This window comes from Protopterus annectens, chromosome 13.part0 (assembly GCF_019279795.1).
Source record: "Protopterus annectens isolate FY-2018-M chromosome 13.part0, PAN1.0, whole genome shotgun sequence".
NCBI lineage: Eukaryota > Metazoa > Chordata > Ceratodontiformes > Protopteridae > Protopterus > Protopterus annectens.
The window spans coordinates 1,326,640,788-1,326,655,186 of record NC_056747.1 but is presented as its reverse complement, the minus strand read 5'-3'; the positions used below and the strand labels follow the sequence as shown (position 1 = coordinate 1,326,655,186).

The 14,399-nt window shown below is 37.4% G+C and overlaps 1 protein-coding gene across 1 annotated transcript in view; it reads right to left on the bottom strand.

Moving 5' to 3' along the window:
- LOC122788060 (low-density lipoprotein receptor-related protein 2-like) overlaps nucleotides 1-14,399 on the bottom strand; it is a 1,238,079-nt gene that overhangs the window by 464,908 nt on the left and 758,772 nt on the right. Inside the window, exons 50-51 of the mRNA XM_044054982.1 lie at nucleotides 13,997-14,292; nucleotides 5,585-6,101 (exon numbers count right to left, since the gene is read on the bottom strand). Coding sequence (XP_043910917.1) covers nucleotides 5,585-6,101; nucleotides 13,997-14,292 — 813 coding nt within the window. The remainder of the gene's footprint in view (nucleotides 1-5,584; nucleotides 6,102-13,996; nucleotides 14,293-14,399) is intronic.

Genomic DNA, 14,399 nt, shown 5'->3' with positions numbered 1-14,399 from the left:
CATCTATTACTCAAAATGTCTTCAACACAGTAGAAACGTGGTTCACCAGACGTAACCTCCTCCTCAATGCCAAAAACTAAACTTCTCCTTTTCTCCTAGCACACGGTCCACTCCTTTGCACTTCACCATCTCCTCAAATAATGCCACTCTCATCACCCCTGATCCAACAACAAAACTTTTAGGAATAACAATTGATAATAACCTCTCCTTTGATCAGCATATCAACAACACCATTAAAATAGTCAATAGAAAAATAGGAAGCCTATATAGAATTAAACCTTTCCTAACCTCTTCATCCAGAGCCAAGATTGCCCACTCCCATCTTCTGTCAACTCTTCTTTACGCCTCACCAATTTTTACTAACCTAAGGAAAGCCAACCTTAACAAACTGGCTACTTGCTACAACAACATTGCCCGTTTGCCACTGGCAACCCTTTCAGAACTCATCACTGTATTAACCTGAAACTTCTAGGCTGGCTAGAACTTCAAAACCTTCTGTTAATCCCTCAACTCACTATTGCCCATAAAATTCTATACCAACCCAATAATACCCCTATACTCTCTAAACTTGTAATCCCTTATAACAACCTAAACTCCCTTCGCTCTTCCAGTAAACTTATGGCTACTATTACAAAGACTAATAATTCTTCTGGTGACTCTCTATTCAATAATACTGTAGGAAGGAACTGGAATCTGCTCCCCAGTGATATAACACTTACCACATCTCTACCTCTCTTTAAACATAAAATCAAAGATTACTTCCAAAGCCACTGGCTCTGTTCCTGTACAAAACCTGACTAATCTTTTACCTCTTCTGTGCTTTTCTAATACTCTGAGCTTTCCTACTACTTTATTTTCTTTCTCTCTTTTTGTGAGTCTGCTTCATTCTATCTCCCTAGAGTTTTTTTGTCTGTTTCCTCTTTCCCCTTTGTTAATCTCTCTCTTCCATTCTTTTTACTTTTCCTTCACTTTTCTTAAACTGCTTCCCTTCCTCCTCTCCTACGATAGAGTTTCTCTTTCTCCTTTTGGTACTAAGATTAGTTCTATAAATTATTATAAATCAATTTTTGCTCTCTGCTTTATGCCTTGTTCTTGATGTTATTACAGCTAATACTGTTATCCTTAGAAATGTGATTTTTTTATGTGTATACCTGTAATTGGGTTCTATTTTTTTTATTGTCTCGCCATTTATGATGATTTGTCAATTTGATTGTCTATTTTTGACCTTTTGTTAAAATTTATGTGGAGCTTTTCTCCCCGGGCCTCTACTGAAAATGGAAATATATCCAGCTAGACTAGCCCGGTCAACAAATGTAAAATAAATAAATAAAAAATAAATTCTTAAAGGAGAAATCCTGCTTTTATTCAAAAGATAAGATAAAAACCTATTTTTCTTAAAGGGCAATAATTTCTGAGTGGAGGAGTTCCCCAGCGGGGATTTATCTGATATAAACAAGTCTCTTAGCCAATTGCTGATTTGTGATGCCCATGAAATGCTTCCTCTTGAGACACCTAGAAAGTACTGCAGCAAGCTTCACTCCTACTGCTGATGTCCCTCCTGGGGATTAGCCAATCAGCAGTAACGGTGAAGGAGCAAGGGGAGAGGCAGAGCTTTTTGAAGATGGCCGGCTGTTGTTTCCTAGGAAGGAAACAGCCCATATAGCACAAGGGCGTGTGCAGCAGTGGGAATGAGGAACATCTGCTTTTGTAATTTTCTCAAAGAAATCTTATAGTCAGCATTTCCTAATGTTATTGGCCCCTAGTTTTAAAGTCCCTTATGTCTTTTTTTTTTTTTTCGCAAATACATTTTATCACCCCATCGGAAATGTCTTCCTTTTTATAACTTTATTCAGATGTTCATTTCTTTTCATCTATCAACTCATTATAAAAGTTATCTCGTCTGGTGACGATTTTTGTTTTGTTCTCTTTAATATCTTTTCCGAGTCTGTACTTTTCATCTCCTTTTCTAATCTTTCTGGCTGCATCTTTTGTAATTGCTTTACATTCCAAATTTATTTATTTATTTATTTTACATTTGTTGACTGGGAATGTCTGACTGAGCTGCAATTGCACTACAGTGGGGAAAGGGGGAAAAAAAAAGAGTGCCACCTCTACCTCAAGCTCATACAACAAGCTATTGGCTTTTTAATACTTCTAAATAAAGCCAGAAACAAAGGATTCATCTTTCCATGTTTCACCATTTTGTGTTCAGTCTGATGGGATTTGAAATTTCAGCCATACAAAATTATGAAATTATGAATGTATCAAACACATTTACATCACCCCCTCCACTCACCTTGTTAATGTATGCTAATCCAAAACCCCAACCCTACAATTTACCTTGAAAATATCATTTCCATACCGGGCACTCATGGTGTATGTGTGTGTGTGTGTGTGTGTGTGTGTGTGTGTGTGTGTGTGTGTGTGTGTGTGTGTGTGTGTGTGTGTGTGTGTGTGCGCGCATGTGTGTGTGTGTGTGTGTGTGTGCGTGTGTGTGTGTGCGTGCGTGTGTGTGCATGTGTGCGCGTGTGTGTGCATGTGTGCGCGTGTGTGTGCATGCGTGAGTGCGTGAGTGTGTGTGTGTGTGTGTGTGTGTGTGTGTGTGTGTGTGTGTGTGTGTGTGTGTGTGTGTGTGTGTGTGTGTGTGTGTGTACCCTCATACATATCCTGTACCACTCTTACATACTTCTCTGACACTTCCGACTTCCTCATACAATACCACAACTCCTCTCTAGGCACCCTGTCATATGCTTTCTCTAAGTCCACAAAGACACAATGCAACTCCTTCTGACCGTCTCTGTACTTCTCCATCAACACTCTCAGAGCAAACATTGCATCTGTAGTGCTCTTTCCTGACATGAAACCATACTGCTGATCACTAATCATCACCTCCCTTCTTAACCTAGCTTCCACTACTCTTTCCCATAACTTCATACTGTGACTGATCAATTTAATCCCTCTGTAGTTACTACAGCTCTGCACATTACCCTTATTCTTAAAAATCAATACCAAAACGCTTTTTCTCCATTCCTCAGGCATCCCCTCACTTTACAAGATTTCATTAAACAATCTAGTTAAAAACTCCACTGCCATTTCACCTAAACACCTCCATGCTTCCACAGGTATGTCATCTGGACCAACAGCCTTTCTGTTCTTCATCCGCTTCATAGCTATCCTTACTTCCTCCTTGCTAATCCACTGCACTTCATGATTCACTATCCCTACATCATCCAACCTTCTCTCCCTCTCATTCTCTTGATTCATCAACCCCTCAAAGTACTCTTTCCATCTGCTCAACACACTCTCCTCGCTTATGAGGATGTTTCCCTCATTATCCTTTATCACCCTTACCTGCTGCACATCTTTACTAGCTTGGTCCCTCTGTCTAGCTAATCGGTACAAGTCCTTTTCTCCCTCCAATCTGTTACTTAATTTTTTGGGACATATATGGATATTAAGTAAGCTGTACCAGACAGCAATTATTGGTCTCTGCCAAATGTTTAGAAGCAAATACTTATGCTCATAGGCTCAGTAGTCAATGCTGTATATAGGGATTCGTATCACTTCACCTAAAAACCATTTCACTGAAACCCATTTCACAGAGACCAAATCACCTAAAGTTAATTTCACCTAAAATGCATTTCACTGACAAGTATATATAGTTAGGGGGGATGTGAGGGGTGTGGGGTGCATAGCCCCCCACTTAATTTGGTTTTATGTTGTCTGGTTTTGTTTTACATTATTTGGTAAAAGCCAACTAGGTGGGGGGCTATGCCCTACACCCCCCCAGTGTAGGGGGCTGTGCCCCCCACACTCCCCCTAACTATATATACTAACACCAGGATCACACTACAGTGGGGAAAAGGACATATACCTTTGATTTGCCTTTGAGTACTACTTGTCAGTGAAATGAGTTTTAGGTGAAATGAGTTTTAGGTGAAATGAACTTTAGGTGATTTGGTCTCAGTGAAATGGGTGTCAGTGAAATGGTCTTTAGGTGAAGTGATACAAATCCATATGTATATATATATATATATATATATATATATATATATATATATATATATGTTTCTATATAAATACAGATAGATTGAGCAATATCTACCTACAAATCTCTCTCTCTCTCTCTATAGATATATATATATATATATATATATATATATATATATATATATATATACATATCTACCTATTCACATAGAGATACATAGATATAGATATAGATATAGATATAGCTATATAAAATACAGAATTGCATGGAGCCAAGAACACTCTCTGACCCAAGGAAGTTAATTCTAAAGACACAAATGATAAGGATAAAATTATTAACAAGAAAATGGCACTGATAAACTGGTTTCGCTCAAAGCTTCATCACTATTCGAAAAACTAACTTCCTGACATTCCTTATATACATAAAACCATTCATGTACCATAAAAAGTAGGAATATTACATGTATATGTCTCAAAACATTTTGGTATGGAAGTTAAGTAGCAAATATCTAAACATAGATTTCATCATCATGAATTAATAATAAAAGTTAATGTATATATTTGCATATGCATCACAATTAAAAGGCACATCTAATAATGCTCATTCAAAACTGGGGCAAATAGAGGAACAGTGATAATGATCCAAAATTTCTATTTTAACTAATATTTCATTAATTCTGCTCCTATTTTATATCTAATAATGTCAATACACATGATAACAAAAATAGCCCATGTGTATAGTATAGCGAACTGCATGACTTATTGTACCTAATCTGGCTACAATCTGCACTAATGTACTCCTTAAATATACACCTACATAGAGAGCACCACAGGTACAAATGAAATGTAAATTATACCCCCTGTTGTGCAGGTGATTGAATGACTGAATGATTAAATGTCTTGGCATCATACATCTCAACCTCTTAGTGCAAGAAATGTGGACAAAGACCAACAAAATTGGGTGACAAAGGCCCAAATATAGGGACACATTTTAAATATTGCTCTTATAATCTTAGAAAGTTGCTAGAGTAACAGGGTTTGTTTTAACATACATTTTCTGAAGGATTTGAAGTCTGAAACTCAAATGTATGTCATTATTTAGTGATTTTAATCTGCAGATCATCCTAGTGATTTGCCAGAAAACCACACATTTTATGAGGAACAGACCAAAAATATGAGCCAAAAATCTGGACATTCTGTGAAAATATGTACAGTTGAGAGGTATGATTGGCATTAAGATATTTTTCAGTTGTTTAAGTATAATAAAATGTACCCTTATGATAACATTATGCCTGACTGTACTGTTCCACTCACAACATACACAGATCTTTTGATATCTGGCAAAGCATAAAGCCAAAGAACTGATGTATATGAACAATGTAGCTCCTGTGGCACAAGGTTTGATTCCCTCAGCCCTCATTTGCCTGCAGTTGTGACTTTAAGCAAGTCACTTATCCACACGTTGCTCCCAGGTCTCCCCTGAAAACAGATTATATGCTCAGTGGACCTATCTGGTTAACAAACGGGTTTTAATATTAATCTGTCCACGCAAAGTATTATGCTGAAGTTACTTTGTCAGCTTAGTTTTTCTTACCTGTTAACCCAGTCAACTGCCAATCCTTCACCATCAGGTACTTCGTGATTTATAATTGTTTCTCTGCCAGTACGATTGAAGAACATTCTTTCAATTTTGTCAGTGCCAACATCAATCCAGTACAGTCGTTGTTCAAAACGGTCATAATCTAGGGCCACTACATTGGTGAGATGCTGAAGAACAATGGACAATGAGCTACCATCAGTGGTCAGATTGCGGATATAGTAGCGGTTACTGTACAACAAGTATGGCTCAATATTGCTGTTCTGACGGCATGTGCGACCATCTGGTTCTCGGATATAACCACTGGCACATTTGCAAATAAAGGAACCAACAGTATTCTCACATATTTGGCTGCAGATCTGAGGTGTTTCCTTGCACTCATTGATGTCTTCACAGGCTTTCCCATCAGGCATCAGTCGATAACCTGTCCAACAACTACAGTAGTAGCTAGTCAGGGTGTTGGTGCAGTTGTGAGCACACTGGTTTATTGCTGGGTCTGCACATTCATTGATTCCTGATGATAAAAGAAAAATAAGTTAAGGTGTATAAATACACAAATACATTGAATATTTTTTTCCACAAGATACATCATGGACCCAGTCTCCCAGAAGAAGGCCACTTCTCCAAGAAACCCCTACAGCGGTATACCTTCATGCGATAATTGTCAGGGGGGTAGGGGGCAATCCTACTTACAGACTCCGTATGCATTACTATGAGAATATTTTTTGCTCCACAGGGCAACCTTTGCATGGAATGGTGCACCAAATCCTTAACAAGAACTGTTGTAAAGCCTAAAGTATATAGCAAATGAACTAACTTTCCCATAACTGCAGAGGTACGTGTAAATGTTTAGCAGTATCTGAAGTAATCTGTGACTAGGAAGCTGCTTTAATTTACATCTTAAGGCTTCTTCATCTCTCAAATGTTCACCTTGTGAATCATTTCAGTGCTTACAAATGTGTGGCCAAAGGCTTTGAAAACAGGGATTGGTTACATACTGAAATTAGCCATCTTAAGCTTCTTTTCAAGTCTGCATGTTCTGAGTACCAGCACTGCAGTCTTATACATCTTCATAGAACAAATACTTGCATCCCAATTCCCATTGTTCTATTTAATCAAAATAACTTACATGGCACATGCCTCATTGTTAGAAGCCAAAACAGAGTATGTAGAAGTAAAACTGAAGCAAACAGAGCAGCTAACATATCCACTTTACCTGTGGTGCTATAGATGGAAGTTGTACTTTGAGGACTAGTCTCAGTAATTTTTTTAGAAATACTACAAATAACTACAATAAAATAAGCACATTAAGATTGTCGGTATGCTTCAGACATTCTAGTTGTATGTTACCTGCATTAGCTCAGCTGCAGTGATATTTTCTAAATTCTATTTCCTTTAATCACATCTATTGTGAGAAAAACAATCTTGTTTTTTGCTGCAAGATGAACAGCAGTCACATTTCTTACTTTGTAATCATCACACCAAACAGATGGACATTATCTATATGAGCCATTATCCTTCGTGAATTTGTTTTAATCTGTTTTATAACAAAATACATTTCTTAGATTACATTTTTGCAGTTGTTTTGGTTTTACAATTTACTGAACCTGTCCATTTTTCTGCTTCATTTCTATGTACACTAATGTACGCTACCCCATGATGTGGGCTGTTTTCTGCCTACCCCCTTTCTGAAGATGTGTTCCACATAACCATCATGGTGGGTTACACTGCCTCACTTCCCTGTTAAGTCATTCCACCAAATCTTCTCATACCCACCAAATAAAAAAAACTTGCTGGGTTCAAGACAGACCTGAGATGGACTTTATAATAGATACACTTAACATTTATTTTCTTATCACTCTAACATAGGAAGTGTTGATGGCAGCTACGAATAAACGGTGCATGTAATGATGAATGCTGAAAGGATTACCTACCTGCACACATCCTGTCTACTGCAGCATTGTGGTGGGACCACAAATTTAGACTTCAAAATTGATTGAGAGAAAGGTATTTGATTTTCTGGTTGAGTCCTGTTTCAGCAAAACTTTATCAGCTGAACCAGATTCGCAACTACTTCTGAAAGCTTTTATAATTTATCCCAGGTTATGCAACCTCAGAGTGACTTAGATTCATTGAGGAGTACAATGGGAAAAGTCCCCTTTCTAGGAGATAAAGCCTACATATTAAAAAGACTTCAATAAATACCAATAAATGCCATCTCAGTGAATTAGGTATGGGATTCACTGAAGTCAGGCTTCACTACATAAGTTATAATAAAATTAAGATCCTAGCTTTACCAAGAATAGCTCTAATGTTATCAGGTGCACTCAGGATAGCTTATATATTCCCAGTGGTACTGCACATTGGTGCAGCAGGTAGTGTTGTTGCCTCACAGCAATAGGCTCTCTGGTTTGATTCCCATCTGGGATGTCTTCTGTGTGGAGTCTGCATATCCTCCCTGTCTTCATGTGGGCCTTCTCTGGGTGCTCTGGTTTCCTCTCACCTTCCAGAGACAATCATTAGGTGGACTTGACACTCTAAATCGGCCATAAATGTGAGTGTGTGCATGAGTGGTATAAAAGAACAACCGTGGCAGGACTAACCACTTGGTGGTTTGAACACTGGCTCTAGATGACTGTCACTTTTGAAGTGAAACCCCAACTCCATGTGCAAAAATGGGAAAATGGTGTCTGTAGAAGGATGCATGATTGTAGGACTGCTTTTATATTCAATATTTTACTCAGGATAGCCTTTATGTGTCCAGCTCTACCAAAACTATCTTAAATGATCTCACTTGCACCACGGTATCATTTTTCAATCCTCACTGTATTCAGAATACACTTCACAGTCCCATCTATATCCTAGGATATCATGTATGAGCCAGTTTGTACTTGGAGTAGCTTTGCAGCCCCACTTATACCCCAGATGACGTTCACAACCTGTTTTGTATGAATATGATTTACTTGTCTAGTTGTACCAACAACAGCCATTACTATCCCAAGTGCACTCAGGATAACCCATGTAACTCAATCTGCACCTAGCTCAGCTTTATCCTCCTGTCTCTATCCAATATGCTGTCAGCTTAAACTGGGGTAATCTTTTAATCTATTCAAATGCAATTTGGATGAATGGGTGGGAAACCCCAAATTCACCCATGGTTTAACACTCATATCCTTCAGGAGTAGGATAAATAAATAAATGTGTTCTGGATTTTTCATATGCAGAATATAATGGCTAAAAACTGCCAAGGGAATGTAAGACTGGGCTTCTTAAGATCCTCGCAGATCAATAGCCTAGCAAGTACCTATAAACTTATGATTTTATCTATATCCAGAATAGAGAATATGATTTCAGTTATTTCAGATTAACCTTTTAGGTCCCAGCAACATGCAGAACAGTTGCTTTTACAACCTATGTCTATTAAGGATACAATATTAAAATATTTATTCTTTCTAAAATAAACTTTACAATTCTGGTTTACATATTAAAGCTGTGCTGTTCCAGATGTACCAGAATATCATTTCTAATTATAAATAAAACTGGGTAAGCTTTCACAATCCCTAGACTTATCCTCCTTTACATGCCCCAGATTTATCCAGGATCTGTTTTACAGTCCCCATTTTAGCCAGGGAATGCTTTCCAATCCCAGCTGAGCCAACAATAGCCTTTATATGCCCTTCTGAAATAGCATTGTTTGATGCAACTTTAGGCTATAAGTCAACGTGTGCATCTCTGAACATAAATCCACATGAACCAACGTGCGTATCTCTGCACAGAAATCCACATGAACCAATGTGTGTATCTCTGCACATAAATACACATGAATCAGCACGTCTATTTCTGCACATAAATCAGCATGAACCAACCTATGTATTTCTGCATATAAATCCACATGAACCAATGCATGTATCTCTGATCTCTGCACATAAATCCACATGAACCAATGTGCGTATCTCTGCACATAAATCCACATGAACCAACCTGTGTATCTCTGCACATAAATCCACATGAAAGAATGTGTGTATCACTGCACATAAATCCACATGAACCGTGTGTATCTCTGATCTCTGCACATAAATCGACATGAACCAACATGTGTATCTTTGATCTCTGCACATAAAGCCACATGAACCAATACATGTATCACTGCACATAAATCCACATGAACCAATGCGTCTATCACTGCAAATAAATCCACATGAACCAATGTGTTATCTCTGCACATAAATCCACATGAACCAACCTGTGTATCTCTACACATAAATCCACATGAACCAACTTGTGTATCGCTGCATATAAATCTACATGAACCAATGCGTCTATCTCTGCGCTTAAATCCACATGAACCAATGTGTGTATCACTGCACATAAATCCACATGAACCAAAGTGTGTATCTCTGATCTCTGCACATAAATCCACATGAACCAATGTGTGTATCTGTGATCTCTGCACATAAATCCACATGAACCAATGCATGTATCACTGCACATAATTCCACAGGAACCAATGCATGTGTCTCTGATCTCTGCACATAAATCCACATGTATCTCTGATCTCTGCACATAAATCCACATGAACCAATGCATGTATCTCTGATCTCTGCACATAAATCCACATGAACCAATGTGCGTATCTCTGCACATAAATCCACATGAACCAACATATGTATCTCTGCACATAAATCACATGAACCAATGCATGTGTGTCTGATCTCTGCACATAAATCCACATAAACCAGTTTGTGTATCACTGCACATAAATCCACATGAACCAAAGTGTGTATCTCTGATCTCTGCACGTAAATCCACATGAACTAATGCATGTATCTCTGATCTCTGCACACAAATCCACATGAACCAATGCGAGTATCACTGCACATAAATCCAGATGAACCAACATACTTATCTCTGCATATAAATATATAGGAACAAATCATTTAATCAGACAGTGTCCAAATGTCAACCCTAAAAAGGGGCAGTTATACCCAGTGGGCTTACACAGTTAAATAAGTAAAATATAAAAAAGAAAGAATGGTGATTTCTATAATGATCATGTAAAACTGGTGTTTATCATCTACACTGTAGAAATGTGTCATAGCCGTTTTTATCAGAATCCGTGATTACAGATAACGAAAATGTGTTCAGACTCATGCTATATCCCCCTCCCTCCATCTGCACACAATAAAATAAGAATCCCTGATGGAGAAAGTTGATAGGAACACTGTTTTTATAGTTAAGCACATTCTGTGAGGAAAATCATTATCATAAATATCTGTATTTCTGTTTAAAAGGGGCAAAATAAAATGTTTATACAAAACAAGAGATGTCTCTAAAATGAGCTGCAGCCAGCGGGAATGAAAGAAAGCACTGCTCAGATTTTTCTGAGTACAAATAAATGTATTGAAAAAAACATGTAGAGCTATGTTTTTGCCTTACCTCAGTGACATGCGGCATGTAAAGTACAAATAAGTTACTAGCTAAGAGTGATCTTTTGGGGGTCAACATTTTGTACCCTGAACGTGTTTGGTTTCACAGCCAGTAAAATCTCAGATATAAAGTGGATGCTTTCCTATAAGGAAAATGGCCAGGCAAACTCACTTTAAGACTGAGTTAGTAACACTGCCCTGTGGCAGTTCTGTCACAGTTTGCCACTGGTCGGATCACTGGTTATCACAGTGTGTAACTGGTGTTATACACAAGGATAATGGATGGATCTCCAAAAGAAGGAAAAGGTCATATCAGTGCAAGATATTATACAATTTGAGATTGCAGAAGCTATTCCTCATTTGGAGGAATGTTCATATTTTCAGACCTGATTTATCCCTGCACAGGATACCCTTATCTTTAGGCTTAATTTACCTCTTTCCACAATACTCTGAATCCTCCTCATCACATATGATTTTTGAAGGTGTCTAGTAAACAGAAAACCACACCACATAACCACCGTACTAGTGGCAACAATAATTTAAAGAAAGAGGGCACACATCTTACAACTCCCCTTTACTGAAACACAAATAAATGACTTCATGTGTAAGAGTTTTGCAATACAGTTCACTAAAGGCTACAGATTCTACATTTTCTCTTTATTGATGTGCTTATATTTTTCCATCATTTTGACACATTCTCTTTTGTAAATATGTGTATTATCCCACATTCCTAATAGAATTGGGAGGAGTTAGGTGCTATTTGTTTATCACATTTTATACTAATTAGATGTCCAGATTTTTAGCCAGATGTCCCTACTTTCCAAAGGCCTTTGCTCCTATTGTCAATGTTTGCAGGTCGAGAGGTATGTCTGCAACAACATGCTGCTGTGGGAACTGTGTACAGGGTCCTCTTAGATCTATTCTCTTGGGTCTCACTTTTGGAAGAAACATAAGAAAGTGTAAAGACCACATCTTGGAAGCTGACTCCAGCTACACATGGCATATAGACGACACTTATCTATGTTGGAATTTCATCCCTAAGGTAGTACTTCTATAAACCAGCTTATAATATGAATGGCATGCACTGCCCAAATAAGTACTGAAGGAGAACAAAAATAAATACCTCTTCCGTAAAGCAGAAATTCCACAGAGCGGCAAAATACCAGGGTGTGTTATTTTTATAGTTAAAAGTAAGACATTTGCAAAGTTTAACTTCTGTAACAGATGCCATTATCATATGTTCTGTATTCTCCATTATTCCAGTAGCAAAATGGCCTCCTCGTTGAGGTTCCAACTTGTTTTAGAATACACTCAAGTAAGTCTAAAAATTGCCCACATTTAAAACATTGAATTTTCACGTATTGTTTCTATGACTACATGTCAACAGTGGAAAAAAGTGCTAAACTATTCCAAATTATTTCACTAGTGTTATGTGGCGGGGAGAAGTCTAATTTTGTAGAACAAACAAGTGACTCCTAACTATTCTAAGAAGTGTTACTTATCTGTATTGCTTTCAACTGAAAAAAAAACTACAAATTCAAATACACAAAATGAAACTTTACGTCATGTAGCAACCCTACCTTAGTAAGGAATTACAGCTGTTACCAGTGAACAAATCTACAGCATTAAATACACTGAATTAAACCATATGGTGTCTGCCACTACTGCCTTCGAAAAATGTTACCACAACTGTTGATGCACTGCACCATACAACTTTTGTAGTATTAACCTTAATACTTATTGCATACGTACTGCACCATATAACTTTCTAGTATTAACCTTAATACTTATTGCATACATATTGCACCATATAACTTTCTAGTATTAACCTTAATACTTATTGCATACGTACTGCACCATATAACTTTGTAGTATTAACTTTAATACTTTTTGCATACGTACTGCACTGTATAACTTTGTAGTATTAACCTTAATACTTATTGCATGCATATTGCACCATATAACTTTCTAGTATTAACCTTAATACTTATTGCATACGTACTGTACCATACAACTTTGCAGTAGTAACCTTAATACTTATTGCATACGTACTGCACCATATAATTTTGTAGTATTAACCTTAATACTTATTGCATACATATTGTAACATATAACTTTCTAGTATTAACCGTAATACTTATTACATACATACTGCACCATACAACTTTGTAGTATTAACCTTAATACTTATTACATACATACTGCACCATACAACTTTGTAGTATTAACTTTAATACTTTTTGCATACGTACTGCACTGTATAACTTTGTAGTATTAACCTTAATACTTATTACATACATACTGCACCATACAACTTTGTAGTATTAACCTTAATACTTATTACATACATTACACATTGCTGTTCGTGTTATTGTATAGTATCAATTCTTAAAATGTGAGTCTGGCTTACTATAATGCTGTGAATTACTTCTGGCTTGGGTGTTGTGGTTTGAGACAGATCACTTTAATCAACCTACCTACCCAATTAATGAAACTATCAATCAATGAAAATGTAGAGAATTGAATGTTTTCCATCTAGAAGTCCTAGTTGTTTATTTATTTTTTATGCAGACTCCCCATGTTTTCTTTTCTATAGTGGTGGTGGGGCATACTCTGATACAGGGACATTGAACCCATCTTTCATTACAGTTGGTACAGTATTGAGCAATCTTGTTTGGTTAATGTGGTCTAGCAGTTTATCATTACAGTTATTTTATATCTTGCCTGCTGCTCCCTCATAAAGTGCCTGAATTTTGTAAATAAGGGTGAAGCTGAAACTGGTTTTTATGTGATCAGTGCTTTAACCTAGTTAACAAATTCAAATAAAATAAATAAGGTAAACAGTGCACACGTTTGCCATTGACTGTTCTCATGTGCAGATCAGAAGCAAATGTAATACTTTAAATTCCTTAGAACATGTGCTGCATATCCGGGCCAAAACATTTTCAAATATACAGAAACAAAAAGCAAATTTCATTCTTACCACATCCCTTCTCATCACTTCCATCTGAGCAGTCATCTTGTTGGTTGCAGACCTTATGCATGTCAATGCACTCTCCTGAATTGCAGCGGAAGTTTCCTGGGGGGCAGGTGGGTGCATGGGTTACACAGAGGCTGTCTTCCTCATCAGAGTAATCCCCACAGTCATTGTCACCATCACATACATAATATTTGGAAATGCAGCGTCCATTTTGGCATGTGAACTGCTGATCGCTGCAGGTTGGATATTCACAATTCCTTTCGTCGCTACCATCTCCGCAGTCATTGTACCTGTCGCACCTACAAACATAAAATAAGGAGTTTTACCAGAAGCATGTGCAAAACTATGTCAGCCTGCTTAATTCAGAAGGACCACTATATCAAACAAAGGTGCAGCCTAGGATTTC